At 42.7% G+C, this 18,477-nt stretch overlaps 1 protein-coding gene across 1 annotated transcript in view; it reads right to left on the bottom strand.

Moving 5' to 3' along the window:
- The window catches only part of LOC132888938 (polyadenylate-binding protein 1-like), a 38,129-nt gene extending 19,962 nt beyond the window's left edge, over positions 1–18,167 (bottom strand). Inside the window, exons 1-9 of the mRNA XM_060925028.1 lie at positions 17,984–18,167; positions 17,126–17,319; positions 16,873–16,988; positions 16,494–16,630; positions 12,186–12,280; positions 11,948–12,061; positions 9,653–9,775; positions 9,462–9,533; positions 3,500–3,607 (exon numbers count right to left, since the gene is read on the bottom strand). Of these exons, the coding sequence (XP_060781011.1) occupies positions 3,500–3,607; positions 9,462–9,533; positions 9,653–9,775; positions 11,948–12,061; positions 12,186–12,280; positions 16,494–16,630; positions 16,873–16,988; positions 17,126–17,319; positions 17,984–18,167 (1,143 nt within the window). The remainder of the gene's footprint in view (positions 1–3,499; positions 3,608–9,461; positions 9,534–9,652; positions 9,776–11,947; positions 12,062–12,185; positions 12,281–16,493; positions 16,631–16,872; positions 16,989–17,125; positions 17,320–17,983) is intronic.
- Between the last annotated feature and the right edge of the window lie 310 nt (positions 18,168–18,477).

Here is an 18,477-nt window from a genome sequence, read left to right as displayed (position 1 = left end):
GACACACACACACACTTTTTTAGCTTACTAAATTTTTTCGAGAGTATGGTGTTGTATTATTTAGCATGAATTTATAATTGATATAATTGGGAGGTATTTTAACATCAAGCTCCTTAAGCTGAACCTAAGTACATGGAGTTTAAATATTTAGAGGACCTCATGTATATGTGATGATCTTGTGTTTCTACCAATGATTATCATTGTAAAGGTATTTTGCGTGACATACAGAAGTAGTACAACCCTGAAAAGGTCATATAGTAACTCCTGGATGGATAGCTAGCTAGATAGAGAGCGAGCTTTATTAAAAACAAGTTCCACTCAGCTCATGCTGATTTCCATTGGAGATGTATACAAACTTATGCTAATAATCTATATCTACATTATTCACATCACATCACATTATCTCTAGCCGCTTTATCCTTCTACAGGGTCGCAGGCAAGCTGGAGCCTATCCCAGCTGACTACGGGCGAAAGGCGGGGTACACCCTGGACAAGTCGCCAGGTCATCACAGGGCTGACACATAGACACAGACAACCATTCACACTCACATTCACACCTATGGTCAATTTTAGAGTCACCAGTTAACCTAACCTGCATGTCTTTGGACTGTGGGGGAAACCGGAGCACCCGGAGGAAACCCACGCGGACACGGGGAGAACATGCAAACTCCGCACAGAAAGGCCCTCGCCGGCCATGGGGCTCGAACCCAGGACCTTCTTGCTGTGAGGCGACAGCGCTAGCCACTACACCACCGTGCCGCCTTTCTAAAATATATAACATATAAAAAGTAATATACAATATAGTGAGACAAACATATGAATCATGAATAAAGTTTGTATCTAAATACCAGAAAAGTGTTTCCAATAGTTAATTCTAAATTTCTTAGCAGTCTCAGAGGTTTTTAACATACCGTAGTCGGGCAAAGAATGATATAACATGGCAGCTGAAAAAGCAAAAGTCCTGTGTCCTGATTTTGAGTTTATCTTCACAAAATGAATATTGTTTACTCTTGTTATAATTCACTCACACTTGTATTGGTTCTGTACAATAAAAGCATTTAAGACAACTTCTTTTGTGTAAGTATATATTTTGGCTACTTTTGAGTTAGACTTCCATGATATCAGTTTACCAAAAAATAAAAACCTCCACCAGCTAAACAGTAATGAGCTATTTCATTTAAAATTGCTCATTTAATTTATCCAGTGAACTCAGTCATGCTAAAATTTAAGGTAAATTGTGATCCAATGTTTTATATTTCAGATTTCTGAGAACTCAGGTGTGTCAGTAAACCCACTGAAAATCAGCAAACTACAAACATGGACCCTCCAAACTACAATTCCCAGAGCACACAGCGCCCTCTGTCGCCTGCCTACTGAATCACAGCTGACTTCCATTTCCTCAATCACCTATCCCTCCATATAAGCTCCCTTCTCAAACACACCTTTGTGAAGTATAGTTCTGTTACCAGTTCATACCAAGCCTTGTATCTTTCTGACTGCCTATTACATTTCTGGCCCTTGCTGCTTTCTTCTTATTTCTTGCTCTTTGTCTTTCCCATGTTTAGACTGGTACCAAAATCCAGAATTGTGACACCCAAAGGCATTTTTGAGACAAAGTCGGCAAACAGTCTTATTTTGTCAATTTGGGCGTGCCGAATTCAAATCTGCAATATGCTGAGCTCTATCTGACCTCTGTTGACCTCTAGAGGTCATTGAACTTTGGGCCTGTAAACGTCTCAGCTGAACCCAGTTTCTCGGCTTTCTAAGGAATGAAATGTACTAAAATGATTAATGAAGTTAGCAAGTGGCGAGACGAGACGAGACGAGCAAATGGCCTTGTTTGTTAAATGTTTGGGTGCTGAATTCATTTTTCATTTGTAAAACGACATATGACCTCTGATAACCTCAAGGTCATTAAACTTGGCCTATAGGCCTATGCATTTAACGGCATTTTTAAACTGACTTTACTCCCCCAAAAAGAATATGAACAGACAAAAAACAAATAGAAAGGAACAAATACAACATTAAATGCCAGTCCATGTACATGTGACTTACTTTTCACAATGAGAATGCTTAGGCGATCACCTTATATAACATTGCATTACATTTTAGCGGTTATTGTTTATACAAAGCTACTGAAAAAAGGACAGATTCAGCAGCATACAAAATGTGGGGGCATACAGGGTATACAGGTTAATCAGGGTTAGTATATATGAGAGTTTTTTTTCTTTGTTGTTTGTTTTTTGTAAAGGCTTTACCCCGTTTAAAACAAAACAAAAAACAAACAACAAAGAAAAAAACTCTCATATATACTAACCCTGATTAACCTGTATACCCTGTACGCCCCCACATTTTGTATGCTGCTGAATCTGTCCTTTTTTCAGTAGCTTTGTATAAACAATAACCGCTAAATGTAATGCAATGTTATGTAAGGTGATCGCCTAAGCATTCTCATTGTGAAAAGTAAGTTACATGTACATGGACTGGCATTTAATGTTGTATTTGTTCCTTTCTATTTGTTTTTTGTCTGTTCATATTCTTTTTGGGGGAGTAAAGTCAGTTTAAAAATGCCGTTAAATGCAATGACCTTGAGGTTATCAGAGGTTATATGTCATTTTACAAATGAAAAATGAATTCAGCACCCAAACATTTAACAAACAAGGCCATTTGCTAACTTCATTAATCATTTTAGTCCATTTCATTCCTTAGAAAGCTGAGAAACTGGGTTCAGCTGAGACGTTTACAGGCCCAAAGTTCAATGACCTCTAGAGGTCAACAGAGGTCAGATAGAGCTCGGCATATTGCAGATTTGAATTCGGCACACCCAAATTGACAAAATAAGACTGTTTGCCGACTTTGTCTCAAAAATGCCTTTAACTCCTTAAATAAGCACTTTTTTGAATTTTGGTACCAGTCTAGTTGCGTTGTTTGCCGATCGCCTGATACTTGCTAGTTAACAGAAACTGATTCTAGTCCCTTGATTTGGCTTTGTTGACTTTCTGCAATCTGTATTCCTCTGCGCAGTAATCTGTAAGTGCCTGCATCCTCACAAGGTGCTCATGGTCTGTTGGAAAAGTTATTCTCAGATTTGTCAAGATATTATTTGAATCACGGGCAACAAATGAGTCAAACAATGTCGGTGAGATTGTGTCTGTCTGAAGCAGAGCAGTTAATGTTAAAACCCCTGGAACAGCTAGACCGTTGTTCTTTATCAAACTCAGACATTTACAACTTAATCTCCTGAACAGAATGAAGTTTTCATTCTGTGATGTTAATTTGTTGTTGGTCTTCAGGAAAATATTCCTCAGGGACATTTTAAATGTCCCTCTTTCATTCTCAGAAACCAACATCAATGACTGTATTACTATTCTTCTCAGTTAATACTTCAGATTTTAACACTCTCGAGTTTATAAATTTACCGTTTACAAGTTTCAGGCGGCACAGATTGGCAGATGTTCTGTGCAGTGTGAAGCTGTATGCTTGCTGTGTGTGTGTTTACCCACTCAAACTTCTGTTTGAGTTCAGCCTGTCTCTCCGCTTTCGTCTGTGCTTGACCCACAAACACCCGCTTGCCACCCAACATCTTTCCATTCATTTCTGTCAGAGCCTACATACACATCACTATATATACACTGTATATACACACACACAACATTACCCAGAGGTTTTCCTGCTGTAAGGAAACGTTCCACAAGGTTATACATGAGTGCACTTGGCTGCAGTATACACTCACTCTGTGTGCGTCCTCATACCTCTGGAATCTGAAAGCCAAAACCTTTGGATTTCCTGCTCTCATTTGTCCTGACTCAGGCATTCACCACAGGACCTGGAAAAAAAACACACACAGACAATTTTAAGGCTTAGTTTGAACTCCAGAATATGTTTGTGTTTATTTCCTGATCAAGTGCAGAACACATTATGTTCATGTGAATGTGTAGAACTTATAACTCTCTGTTATGGGTCCTCACCAAACTTGCTGAAGATGGCATTCAGCTGCTTGTCGTCCACATAATCACCCAGGTTTTTTATGCAAATATTGGAGAATAGGTGAGCTTGGGGAGCCCACCTCAGCCTTACACATCTCACGGACCTTAAAGTGCTCAATGATGCTGTAATACAAGAGACGCTGCTCTTAGTCTTTATCTAAACACTGTTAGGAAACGTTATGCCTACATGAGCAAAATGACAACTTTATGTTGAATGAAATGCCTTCAGAAGAACGAACAAACAACCTTTGTATCAACAGTACAAAAATGTCAGTAATAGCGTGAGTAATCGGAGTTCTTGGCAGCCTTCAAACATGGCTGCCATGGACTACAATTCCCAAGTGCCACAGCACCCTCCCTCTCATGAGTTCTGATTACCACCATACCTGTTCCACATCACAATCAGTGCATACTACTTCAGGACCACAATCCCTCAGTGCAAAGTATTATTCTGTGTCCCTCTTCTTTATCATACTAAGGTGTTTCTCATGCTAACTTTAGTTACATTGACCCTGCTTGTGTTTACATTTGGACTCTGAGCTAGTTATATTCCCCTGACACAGGGTCAGGGTCTTTGCCTGACCCTGACTCTGCTTCTCATCTTACGATTTGGCTGCTAGTTTGCGACGCACCACTCTCCCCTGCATAAGTGCCTGCACCCGCTGACAGGATACTTCGCCACTATGGAGGTAGCAGAAGAGGTGAAGCAAACTGCTCTTACAGCACAAGGTTGGCTGTTAGAACACCAGCAAATGTTGAGCAATTTGAACAGCTGCATCTCTCAGCTCATGGCTACTGTTTCGCAGGCCCTCCTGATATGTCCAGTGCCTGCTGGGAACTCCTCTACAACTCTTCCTCAACCAGATAAGTTCTCTCGGGATGTACCTGAATGCAAAGGTTTCCTTCTACAGTGTTCATTGTATTTTACGGCACAAACGAGGACTTCTGATCAGCAGAAAATCAACCAGTTTCTGAATCTGCTTACTGGCAGGGCCTTACAGTGAGTCTCCATGGTATGGGAGCACGGAGGCAAACTCACAATGTTCTATGAACACTTCATTGAACTTTTCAAGAGTTTTTGGCCATCAGTCTGAGGGGGCTGAGGTAGGAGAAAAGTTGTTGACTATATGGCAAGGAGAGGGGAGAGTAGTCAAATACACATGAGTTATGTTCACTGGTAGTGGATGGAACAACCCTTCTCTGAAGGCTGCTTTCCATCAAGGTGTGGACCCCCTCATCCTCACTGAACTGGCATGCTATGATGAACAGCACACGTTAGACTCTCTTCTCAATCTGGCTATTAAATTGGACAATCTCCTCCATAATCAGCCCTCATTACAGCATGTTCATGTCCATACCCTGTCTACACAGCCTCCCATGCCCATGGAGATCTCAAACACTTGCATGCCCCATTTGGAGAGAGAGAGGAGACATTGTGAAGGACTGTGCTTCTACTGTGGTGAGCTTGGTCATCTGCTTGTCCACTGTCCCATCCGACCATCAAACACCAGGAATCGTGACCACCTCAGGAAGGAAAATAGCTCTACCACCCCGGTGAGTCACAAAACCCCTTCTAATCAGCAATTTCTTAAGCTCAACTTCTTGTTAAATGTCTCTTTTCCTGTGTTCTTTCTGCATTACTAGACTCTGGGGCAGAGGACAACTTCATTGACCTTGAGGTCATTCAAAGGCTCGAGCTACCAACAGAAGAGCTCCAGTGACCATTAAGTCTCAAAGCAATTGATGGCAGACCCATAGGGGAGGGGCTGGTCACCATGTGCACTGCACTGCTGGAAATTCAGGTTGGGGTCCTGCACAAGCAACACATTCCTCTGTACATCACCCATACTTCCAATCATGTAATTGTTCTGTGGTTTCCCTGGTTATAACTTCATGATCCTCTCATCTCCTGGCAACATAGGGAAATTCTGTGATGGTCTCCATCCTGCCATCAGTACTGCCTGCAACTGCCCCAACTCATCCTGGCTTCCACCTCTGTGGAGAGCCCCTCACCTGGGGACATCAAGCATGTTCCTGCCTGCTACCATAAACTCAAGGAGGTATTCAGTAAAGGAAAAGCCAGTGGACTACCTCCTCACAGACCTGATGACTGAATCATTGAGCTTCTTCTGGGCACTACCCCCCCCCCATGCTGCTACATCTATCTACTTTCGATCACTGAGCAATCTGCTATGGAGGAGTACGTAGTGTTTCTTGGACAAGGCTATATCCGTTCTTCCACATCCCCAGCATCCACAGGCTTCTTTTTTCATAGAAAAGAAAGGAGGAGGCTTCAGACCTTGTATAGATTATCAAGGACTGAAGCAGATCACTGTGAAGTACCCTTATCTGCTACCACTAGTATCCTCTGCCTTGGAACAACTACAATCCACTTGTATTTTCACCAAGCTAGACCTCAGGAGTGCCTACAACCTGGTGCATGTTTGAGAAGGGGATGAGTGGATGATGACATTCAGTACCACATCTGGGTACTTTGAATACCTTGTCATCCCATATGGGCTCTCTTATGCACCCAGTGTGTTCCAGTGCCTGATTAACAACATGCTCTGGAACATGCTGGGATGTTGTATCACTGCTTATATCAATGACATCCTGATCTACTCCCCAGATGAACCTAGTCACCACAAACACATCAAGTCAGTACTCACCAGGCTCCTGGAGAACCAGTTATACGTGAAAAGCTGAGAAGCGTGAGTTTCATGCCTCCCAAATCTCATTCGTGAGGTACATAATCAGTGCCAGAAGGATTAGTATGGACTCAAACAAGGTTACCGCAGTCACCACCTGGCCAATCCCCTCTTCCATCAAGGGACTCAGTTTCCTTAGGTTTGACAACTTTTACTGACAATTTATTGGAGGATTCAATACTATTGCAGCTCCTCTCACTACTCTACTCAAAAAGGAGCCCAAGCATCTGCAATGGAACCAAGGGACAGATGATGCTTTTCTTCAGCTCAAGACCACCTTCACCACAGCACCCATCCTAAAGCACCCAGAACCCACTAAGCCCTTCACCATCAAAATAGATGTGTTTTGAGACTAGAGTCGAAGGTGTCCTGTCCCAGTGTTTTGGGGAGAAGCCAAAACTACACTCCATAGCATTCTTCTCAAAGAAACTTACACCAGCTGAGCAGAATTATGACAGAGAGAATAGAGAACTTCTAGCAATTAAACTGGCCCTGGAGGAGTGGAGGCATTGGCTCGAGGGTGCTGCATACCCATTCATCATTCTCACAGACCATAAGATTCTCAAATTCCTCAAGACCATTAAATGGTTAAACCCATGTCAGGCATGTTGTGCTCTGTTCTTTACACAGTTCCAATTCATTATCTCATACCGACCTGGCTCCATAAATACAAAAGCTGATGCATTGTCCAGAATTCATGCCTCCACTACTTTAAATCAAGAGTCCACACCTATCCTGCCATCTAGCCTAAGTGCTTTGTGAACACACTCTCTTGGGACATCGACAAGAAATTGGCACAAGTCCAACCCCGCAATCCCCTTGAAGCTTATCCACCCAGTCTCGCGTTCATCCCACCACAATATAGGAGTCACCTCATCACCTGGGTGCACTCATCTCCTGTCACTGGACACCCCAATAGTCAATGCATGTACCAACTCATTAGGACAAAGTATTGGTGGGAGAACATGAGGCCAGACATCAACCAGTTTGTCTCTTCCTGTTCCACCTGTGCCCAAGCCAAGGTGCCCCAGGCTCTGCCCACGGGTAAGTTCATGCCACTGCTCACACCTCAGAGACCATGGTCACATCTGACAATTGACTTCATCACCAATCTACCCAAATCACAGAACAATACAGTAATCACTGGTAGTCACTGATCATTTTTCCAACACTCTGAAACTCATTCCCTTGCCCAACCTACCCACAGCCTTTGAAACCATTGAACTCCTCTTTAACCATGTCTTCAGGTATTACGGGATCCCTGAAGACATAGTGAATGATCAGGGACCCCAATTCTCATCCAGATTATGGGCCATGTTGGTGGACAAACTAGGAGCATCGGTGACTCTAAGTTCTGGGCATCATCTGCAGTCCAATGGCCAAGTGGAACATGCCAATCAGGAGATTGGGTGCTTCCTGAGAGTGTCCTGCATGGAAAACACCAAGGACTGGTCACAGTTTCTTCCATGGGCGAAATATGCACAGAACTCACTTAAGCACTCAGCCATGCAACTCGCTCCTTTCCAATGTATCCTGGGATACCAACTCCCATTGTTCTCATGGAACAACTCACCCACACACATTTTGGCAGTGGGCTCATGGTTTTGGAGAACGTTCACCACCGACTTGAGCAAGTGTTCCATAGATACAAGCTCTACGCCGACAAGCACAGAGGGGAAACACCCGTACATGCACCCAGAGACAGAGTCTGGGTGTCCACTAAGGACCTACAGAATCCCATTGCATGTAAAAAGCTCAGTGCCAGGTACCCTGGCCCATTCAGAGTCCTACACCAGATCAATGAGGTCTCATACAGACTGGAACTCCAAAAACAATGTTGCCTATCACCCACATTGCATGTATCATGGCTGAAGCCTGCTATTCCTGGACCTTTCACTATGAATACACCATCCACAGAACTGTTACCTCTTGAATTGGAAGGACAGCCAGTGTCCCAGGTACAAAAAATCCTCAATTCCCATCACAGGCAGGGCAGAATATCTGGTGGACTGGGATGGGTACAGTCCAGAAGAGCACAGTTGGGTACCCACTAAAGACATTTTAGATCCATTCCTGACTCAAGAGTTCCACGCCGAACATCCTGAAAAGCCAGCACCCAAAAAATGTGGACATCCCAGAAAGGAAAGTGCTCCCACAGTAAGTGCCGGGGGGGGTCGGTCACTAATAGCACGAGTAATGAGTTTGTGGCAGCCTTCAAACATGGCCACCATGGACTACACTTCCCAAGTGTCAGTGCCCTCCCTCTCCCGAGTTCTGATAACCACTGCACCTGTTCTTGATCACAATCAGTGCATACTATTTAAGGACCACAACCATGAACCCTCAGTGTGAAGTATCATTCTGCATCCCTGTACCTGATCATACCAAGCCGTTTGTTTCTCATGCTGACTTTAGATACGTTGACCCTGCTTTTGTTTACATTCAGACTCTGAGCTAGTTATATTCCTCTGACACTCTGTTTGCGAATTGACCGACCCTTTGCCTGAACCTGACTCTGCTTCTCGTCTTACGATCTGGATTTGGCTCCTAGTTTGTGATGGAACCACTCTCCCCTACAACTACATCTATAAGTGCCTGCACCTGCTGACAGATTACAATAAACTTCAAATGGAATTGCTTAAAGCACAAAAGAGCAAATGTAAAAAGAGTACTGACATTTGAACCCAGGCTGGTAAAAATTTACTAGTTTACACGCAGCTTACACTTTACAGTCGTTCAGCAGCTTTCCGTTCAGCAGCTTCTTTGCTAACTCCGCTGCCTCCATAGACTCAAAGTGGACATAAGCGTACCCTTTTGACCCGTTCTCATCTTCTACAACCTTCAGGAGAGACACCATGTCAACACACAGAATTGAGGTCAATCTGAACTAAGACAGGACTTTAAAACGTATTGAAAACATGCTTATTCTGCTACACAGATGCTGTTCAAAGCCCGAACCTTGCATGACAGGACCTTCCCAAAGACGGAGAAAAGGTCAAAAAGGGACCCGCTGTCAATGGACTTGTCTAGATTTTTGATGACAAGGTTTCCAATGCCGGTTTTCCTCATGGATGGATCCCTCTGAGACCACATGATCCGTATGGGCCGCCCCATCAGGAGCTCAAAATTGAACATTTCCATCGCTCGCTCAGCTGAGAGAAAGAAAATAAATTATAGCTCATTAATTTTAGTTAAAACTATATTATAGATGTGTATTATACTATGCATACACTGTCAGAGTCAGAATTATTGGCACCCTTGGTAAAGATGTGTAAGAAAGGTCATGAAAGAATTGTGATGAGAGAAATCAAAGCATTAATTGAAGCATTTATTTGAGGATAATAAATCACTCATATTTAACATTGTTTGTGTCTTTTATAGGACGCACATAATTTGGCCTTATCCATGTAATAAAGCAGTAAAATAATCCATAAATTACACTTGTAGCCTTAAGCCAGTTAAAATGTAGAAACAGTGTAGGGAACTGTGTTCTTCTGTATGGTTTGTACTGTATTACCATCAGCTTGATGGTGAAAGTTGACATAAGCATAGCCGAGTGAGGAGCCGGTGTCCCTGTCCCTGCAGAGACGGATGGAGCGAATTGGTCCTGCAGGGCTCAACATCTCCAGCAGCATCACCTCAGTGATGTCAGGGTGCAGATCACCCACATACAGTGTGGCCATCATGGAGTCTGGGTTCATTTTCGCTAAAGGGGAAAAAAAAATCATAAATCAAACTCTCAGTGGTGGAGAAAAGCAATAACACCAACTGAACTGCTAACTGAATGTTAAGTACGCCTATCAACCCTTTAGCCTGCTGTTTTAAACAGACAAACCTGAGTATAAGTCCACTAAAAATACTTTTCTCTACGGGAACTGGAGGGATCATAAAATGTACTGTAAGGACCTAAATGTTATTAAACTTATCAGTATGATCATAAAACCGGGGGGAGGAATGATGATAAACAGTCATGGTATTAATGTGTGTAAGATTAAAACTTAAAAGAATACAAATCAATAACTTGACACAAGGCGACACCACAAAGTACTGTACAAGATTATATCGCTGTCAATTACTGTGTCTCTGGATATCTGTTGATCACTGCTGACCTTTTGTTAAATTGTTGCTAATCGCTATGTCTCCACAAGTAAACACTTCCCCAACCATAAAAGGGAAGTCAAAAAAGTGGAATAAAACTCTGAGCTGTAGAGCAGGAGTGTAAATGAGCCAGATGGATGTGTGTGTTTTTGTGTGAGTGTGAAACTCACATGCCATCCGGACCTGTTTGTCTACTGGAGACGACTTCAACATGTACAGAGTCAACCGTTTCCCAGCTGGTGGGTATGTGGGTACATCCTGGGAACATGATGATGATAATCCAAATCATCACATAATGAGATGAGTACCATGTGCTCATTGATATGTATTGTAATATTAAGCATGCAGAATATTGTTAGTTATTGAACCTTGTTTCCAGCTGGAACTCCCTCAACAGCTGGAGCACTTTCTTCAGCTGGAGCATCCTCAACAGCTGGGGCACTTTCTTCAGCTGGAGCATCCTCAACAGCTGGAGCACTGTCTACAGCTGGATAGTTGTCTCCAGCTGGCACTGAGTCTGCCACTGGAGCATTCTGGACATCTGTTTACAGAAAAAAAGAGCACCAAATCAAGACATAGTTCCATGCTGAACTGTATCCTGCTGTACAAGTGCATTTGCGGTGAAAACTATTCAGCAAAAACTGCTAGTTTGCTGGTGAGAGAGTTCACCTGCTACGCAAAATCCCCATCTGTGGCTGCATCATAAACCGTGTCTGACCATTCGAAATGGTATAACACCATAGAGTTATGAGTCGGGGCCATACGCCCGATATACACCCGACGGAATACAGTGTGTGAGAGAAGGAGAGTGTTACAGCTGTCACTCACATTGCTGCTTGATGGTCTGTGCACCAGTCCAGTACAGATATGGGTTGTGCTTGAGTATCTGGTTGATTCTGTGCATGGCAGCCAGATTCCTCACCTGTAACTAACACACACAACCATTAACACCATTTTATTCCATCTTGTTTCTCTTTAATCAGAATCAAAGGTGGCAGGTAGTGATGTTAACCAGCGAGCAGTCACCTCTTGTGGTAGCTTGGGATCATGTTTTCATGTGTACCTCAGGAATGGTGTTTTCAATGTAGCAGGGAAGCAGCACAGGTTGGCAGGTGTTCTGTACAGTGTTAAGCAGCATGTTCATCGTGTGTGTGCGCTTACCCGCTCAAACTTCTGTTTGAGTTCAGCCTGTCTGTCTGCTTTCGTCTGCGCTCGACCCACAAACACCTGCCTACCGTTCAGCATCTGTCCATTCATCTCTGCCAGAGCCTGCACACACATTGCTATATGTACTGTATACACACACATACACCATTACCCAGAGGTTTTCCTGCTGTAAGGAAACTTTCCACAAGGTTATATATAAGTGCACTTGGCTGCAGTGTACACTCACCCGCTGTGCGTCCTTGTGCCTCTGGAAACTGACAAAGCCGAAACCTTTGGATTTCCCACTCTCATCTGTCACAACACGGGCATTCACCACAGGACCTGCAACACACACACACATTTGACAATTTTAAGGCTTAGTTTGAATACTAGAATATTTTCCTATGCTCGAAAAACCGCATGTCTGATCATCCGAGATGACTGAAGTATGTGCAAGGATGAGTAAAACTTTAATGGTAATTGTCTGCTCGGATGACAAAAGTTAGTGCTGGCAACCTAAGCAACACAGGCAACCGCTTTGTGATGCAGGCCTGAACTGTCAGTCTGGCAGTAGCAAATTTCAATTATTATTATTCTGGTGGTGTAGTGGTTAGCGCTGTCGCCTCACAGCAAAAAGGTCCGGGTTCGAGCCCCGTGGCCGGCGAGGGCCTTTCTGTGTGGAGTTTGCATGTTCTCCCCGTGTCCGCGTGGGTTTCCTCCGGGTGCTCCGGTTTCCCCCACAGTCCAAAGACATGCAGGTTAGGTTAACTGGTGACTCTAAATTGACCGTAGGTGTGAATGTGAGTGTGAATGGTTGTCTGTGTCTATGTGTCAGCCCTGTGATGACCTGGCGACTTGTCCAGGGTGTACCCCGCCTTTCGCCCATAGTCAGCTGGGATAGGCTCCAGCTCGCCTGCGACCCTGTAGAAGGATAAAGCGGCTAGAGATAATGAGATGAGATGATGAATCACGCATTGTGACATCTGACTCTTCATCAAAACAAAGTTCACCTGTGTCTATCGAAAATCTTGTTTTCCTGGACTGGTTTCCATATAAAATTTAATCCTACCAAGTGTCAGAGACATTGACTGTATGTTCACTCTGCGCTAAGAGAACAGGGAACCAGTCTAAAGTAGCTCATCTCGTTTCACGGGAAATGTGTTAAGTTTTATTCATCAACACGACAATATATAAAAGTACAAAAAAATATTTTGAGGAAATTATTCAAATTTCCTTGTTTTTGATTAAAATTTGTTGAAGTATGCATGTGTTCAAGTGTACTGGAAAAGCTCAGCTCTGAGGGGTTCACATAATTATACCAATTGCCGGGTTTCACGTCATCACACCCACATCATTAGTTCTTCAAAACTTTAGCTGGTGGTCTACCAAAGCTCAGTGGACAAAGCATTTGTGCAGAGGTGCATTGCTCGCATGAAAAATGCCTTCCGCTTGTGTTTTCGGTTGTTCGAATCGATCAAACCATGAAAGTGATTAAGTTTCTTCAGGGTTCCCCATGAACTAATAAAGGGTGAACAAACACAGGATTTCACATAAATACACTGAGAAATCACCAAAATCGAAGGGAACAGAGTCAAAGCATGCTCGAGTTTGCAGTGATCACTTGGTGAAAGGTTTGTATTTCCTTCTCAGCTATATCCTTAGTGTTTTCCAAGTACTTTTCTTGCTATGTGTCATTATTTTATGGTACTTTTTTTAGTCACAAAGCGCTAAAGTCCCCAGCTGTTTCTTTGGTGGGGTTTACATTAGACCGTATCAGCGGATCATCAGATTAACGTTTTTAAAACAATTAGTGTGCACACAGCAACGCCAATACACGATTCGCGTGCACATAGCAACACCAATACACGGATACGCTCGGCTCCGCAGGCATCCTGCGCTCCAAATCACTCCGCCCTGAACAGCGAGTGCCCTCTGGAGGGTGCGCACTCCGGCCCTGCGCAGCTCACAGAGCGCATGAGTATAGCGCATGAGCAGTGATTTGGGACTGAGCCGCTGTGTGTGTGATCTCAGTGCATGTCGGGCATGCGCGTCACTTACCACTTGCAAGTGGAAGGATGGCAAGCCTAAAGACAATCATAACTACACAATGGGCAGTATTTGCATCAGTATTTGCAGTATTTTCATACTTTTATACTCTTTAATGAAAGGTGATACAAGGCGGAAGTCCGTGCCGTTTTTCAGCAGTTGCGTCACATGACCAACGCCAGCGAATCAGGAAGGTGGATGTCACAGTGACGTTGTCCAATGACGATGCCAGCTAGAGCTCAGCACAGCGTATCCACGTATTCTCAATGTTTACACAGCACCGGACCAGACACGATTTGGATTGAATACGTGGACCCTGGCGGATTCCCGTTTCCCGGCGTTTCCAGGCGTTTTAATGTAAACGGACAGTGCATCCGCGAAGAAAACGAGACAGATACGGTCTAATGTAAACTTGGCCTTTGTTTACTCCTCACAAAGTCCATATGCATGAAGGTCGCAACAAAATTCTTCCCCAGCCGTACAGTTACAATGCGCCGTGATCACTTCTCCGGCTTGTTTAACTAAGATCCAGGTCTTAAAAGGGGTTTCTGATGATCTTTGTGAATGATTTACCTGAGAGATAAGAGCCAACACAAGTGAGAATCAAGTGAACTGTTTGTTTACACTTGCAGCACGTCATTGTACGGTAAAGATGTGAACGAAAAGCTTTAAATGGAAAAAAAACATACTTACACGGGCAAACATAATATAGGATTCATTCGGCAGCGACTTGATACCGAGGTCCTTTACCTAGCCACATACAAAAAAGTTGTAAGCCTCCACACTCTTCCACGCTTTCATCTGTTTTGCGGTGTAGAAGGACGTCTGCAACACCAGATAGTTCGAGATGTCGGAGAACTCGACTGAAGGGTAGTTTTCGAGATCGTATGACAAATCCTTCTTTCCCAGACTGTAGGGGTCGATTCCATTGCACATAGCAATCTTTTGAATATATCTAAAGCAAGCAGTGGCTTCTGGATTATGAGCATACTCTAAGTTATCGCTAGTTGTTTGCACTAAGGTAGTTGTTTAGACCACCAGCTATTGCACTTCCAGTAAAACCGCTAAGAAAAGTCACGTGACTGAAACCCAACAATTGGCAGTTCACATACTGAAGCCAAGCGGAGATGTCCGGCATCTGTTGCTGTTGCCTGAAGAAAACTACAGCTAAAAAAGTTCTTCTACTGGATTACTTGAACAATCTTAGTCAGAAAGAAGCAAAGGATAGATATATGTGGAAATCAGAGTTTATTAGTGGTTCTGATCCATACAAAATTCCTCGAAATGACTGGAGTGACAGTGCAGATTTGTGGCCTAGCATTAGCATTAGCTACATGTTGGAATATACCTTCTTTTTCCAAAAAGGCCCAACACGGAAAAACAGTTTAAAAAAAAAACTACAAAAGCAAGAAAACCTTTTGTGTAAAGACTTTTCCTGACATCAGCTTTTGGGAACAGAATGTTACGAAAGCATTTATTCTCAAAGGACTCTGACCTGAACAGTGGGCTAGATGATATTCCAGCCCTCCATGTCTCCTCAACCCCAAGGACATGTAGTTACAGAGCTATTTGCACTCCATCATTTATACAGTGATGCTTATTATTGTTAAAACAATATCTGAAGTGTTATTTGTAAAACAGCAAAATATCTTGCTCTAGACTTTCAAACAATATTGTAAGATTTTATTTTAATTTTATCAAATAGTAGATGGAACAATAATTACAAACACTAACAGAATCAGCACTTTCCAGTTGTAGCTGTAGTTATACAGTAACTATAATCACCCTTGTAATAATAATTTCAATAAACGGTTAATGTTCAGTTCCCTCTTCATTTATTTTCAATTCAAAAGGCACAAGTGAGTCACACAGGTTGATAAGTGTCTAATGGACAGTAACAATTTTATCCAAAATAGTTTTTCCTGCCTTAGTCGATTTATTTCCATTTCACATGCATACAGCTGTTGTAAAGTTCAGTGTGTGTGTGTGTGTGTGTGTGTGTGTGTGTGTGTGTAGAACTCTCTTGAACTGTAGGTTCATTTCTACACTCTGGTTCAACGGTGACATTTTGCACAGGACTATGTTCCTTTGATAACAGGAACAAAGCTCCAGCATTATTATTATACTCATTCAATACTCTCCACAGCTTAATATACCCTAAATTATTCATTCCTCTGATACTAGAACATCTTTCTTTCTGAATGTATCTGCATATATTGGTATTATGGTTTTGTGGATTTATCATAATTATGCTTCTTCACCTATATACAGTAAAAAAAAAAAATCAACTGCATTCTGTTCTCTCCAAAATAAAATAAAGCTCTGGGCAAGTGGAATTGTTTTTCTGGCAAGTATGTTTTGGGTGCTGCTTGCCAATTGGGCAAGTAAGACTGGGAGTTTTTTTTTTCAAGGACTGCATGCATAGTATTTATTTCGTGATCAAATGCAGAACACATTATGTTCATGTGAATGTGTTGAACTCCTCACACTCTCTGTTAGGGATCCTCACCAAACTTGCTGAAGATGGTGTTCAGCTGATTGTCGTCCACGTCGTCTCCCAGGTTTTTGATATAAATGTTGAACGGGTGAGAGCAGGAGCCCACCTCAGCCTCACGCTGCTCACGGACCTTAAAGTGCTCAATGAAACTGTAACACAACAGAGACGCTGCTCTTAGAGTCTTTATCTAAACACTGCTGTCAGACGTTATGCCTACGCCAGCAACATGACAACTTCATGTTGAATGAAATACCTTCAGAAGAGCAAACACAACGTTTGGACCAACAATAGAAGGATTTCAATAAACTTCAAATGAAATTACTTCAGGTAAAAAGAGTCCTGACATTTGAACCCAGGCTGGTAAAAATGTACTAATTTACACGCAGCTTACACTTTACGGTCGTTCAGCAGCTTTCCGTTCAGTTTCTTCTTTGCCAACTCCGCTGCCTCCATAGACTCGAAATGAACATAGGCATACCCTTTGGACCCGTTCTCATCTTCTACCACCTTCAGGAGAGACATTTCATGTTTACAGACAGAACTGAGGTCAATCTGAGCTAATGCAGGACTTTAAAACATATTAAAAAACATGCTAATCCTGCTACACAGACGCTATTCATATCCAAACAGTCCAAAGCCCGAACCTTGCACGACAGGACCTTTCCAAAGACGGAGAAAAGGTCATAAAGGGACCCGCTGTCAATCGACTTGTCCAGGTTTTTGATGACAAGGTTTCCAATGCCGGTTTTCCTCATGGATGGATCCCTCTGAGACCACATGATCCGTATGGGCCGCCCCATCAGGAGCTCAAAATTAAACATTTTCATCGCTTGCTCAGCTGAGGGAAAGAAAATAAATTACAGCTCATCAATTTCAGTTAAAACCATATAATAGGTTTGGATTATACGATGTATATACAGTCAGATTCCGAATTATTGGCACCCTTGGTAAAGATGTGTAAGAAAGGTCATGAAAAATTATGATGAGGAAGATCAAAGCATTAATTGAAACATTTATTCTAGGTGAATAAATTACTCATAAAACAATATTTTTGTGCCTTTTATAGGAGGCAAAGGATTCAACCTTATGTAATCTAAAGTCCTTCCCACGCGATATGGAGCATAGGGTAGCACCGATCTCAGTTTCCGTAGCCCTCGGCCTCTCACCTATTAAATAGCTAGGGTTACAGTGGGGGGCTAGTCCTCTGGTAACTGCAAGAGTTTGACTCCCTACTTGCATCTGTATTGCAGTGTGCCTTGCTAGATGGCAGTAAGTAACATTTTTATGATGGTCTTTGTTATGACCCGACCACGAGTAGAACTTGCAATCTCCTGATCAAGAGGCGGACACGCTAACCACTAGGCCAACCTTATGTAATAAAGCAGTGAAATAATCCATAAATTACACATGCACCCTTAAGCCTGCTAAACTGCAATTTAAAATGCAGAAACAGTGTAGGGAACTGCATTCTCCTGTCTTCTGTATGGTTTGTACTGTATTACCATCAGCTCGATGCTGAAAGTTGACATAAGCATAGCCGAGTGAGGAGCCGGTGTCCCTGTCCCTGCAGAGACGGATGGAGCGAATGGGTCCTGCAGGGCTCAACATCTCCAGCAGCATCACCTCCGTGACGTCAGGGTGCAGATCACCCACATACAGTGCGGCCATCATGGAGTTTGGGTTCATTTTAGCTAAAGAGAAAAAATAATAAGTCAAACTCTAAGTGGTGAAGAAAAGCAATAACGCCAACTGAACTGGCAACTGAATATTTAGTACACCTATCACCATTTTAGCCTGCTGTTTTAAACAGACAAACCTGAGTATAAGTCCACTAAAAATACTTTACTTTTCTCTACGGGAACTGGAGGAATTGTAAAACGTAAGGACCTAAAGTTTATTAAGCTTATCAGTTTGATCATAAAATGAGGAAAAAGGGAATGATAAACAGTCATGGTCAAGTTTAATATTAAAAAATACAAATCAACAAGGCGGCACG

The sequence above is a fragment of the Neoarius graeffei genome, chromosome 7, assembly GCF_027579695.1.
Source record: "Neoarius graeffei isolate fNeoGra1 chromosome 7, fNeoGra1.pri, whole genome shotgun sequence".
In the NCBI taxonomy this organism is placed as follows: Eukaryota; Metazoa; Chordata; class Actinopteri; order Siluriformes; family Ariidae; genus Neoarius; species Neoarius graeffei.
The sequence above is the reverse complement of the archived record's forward strand: the minus strand, read 5'-3'. Positions and strand labels throughout refer to the sequence as shown.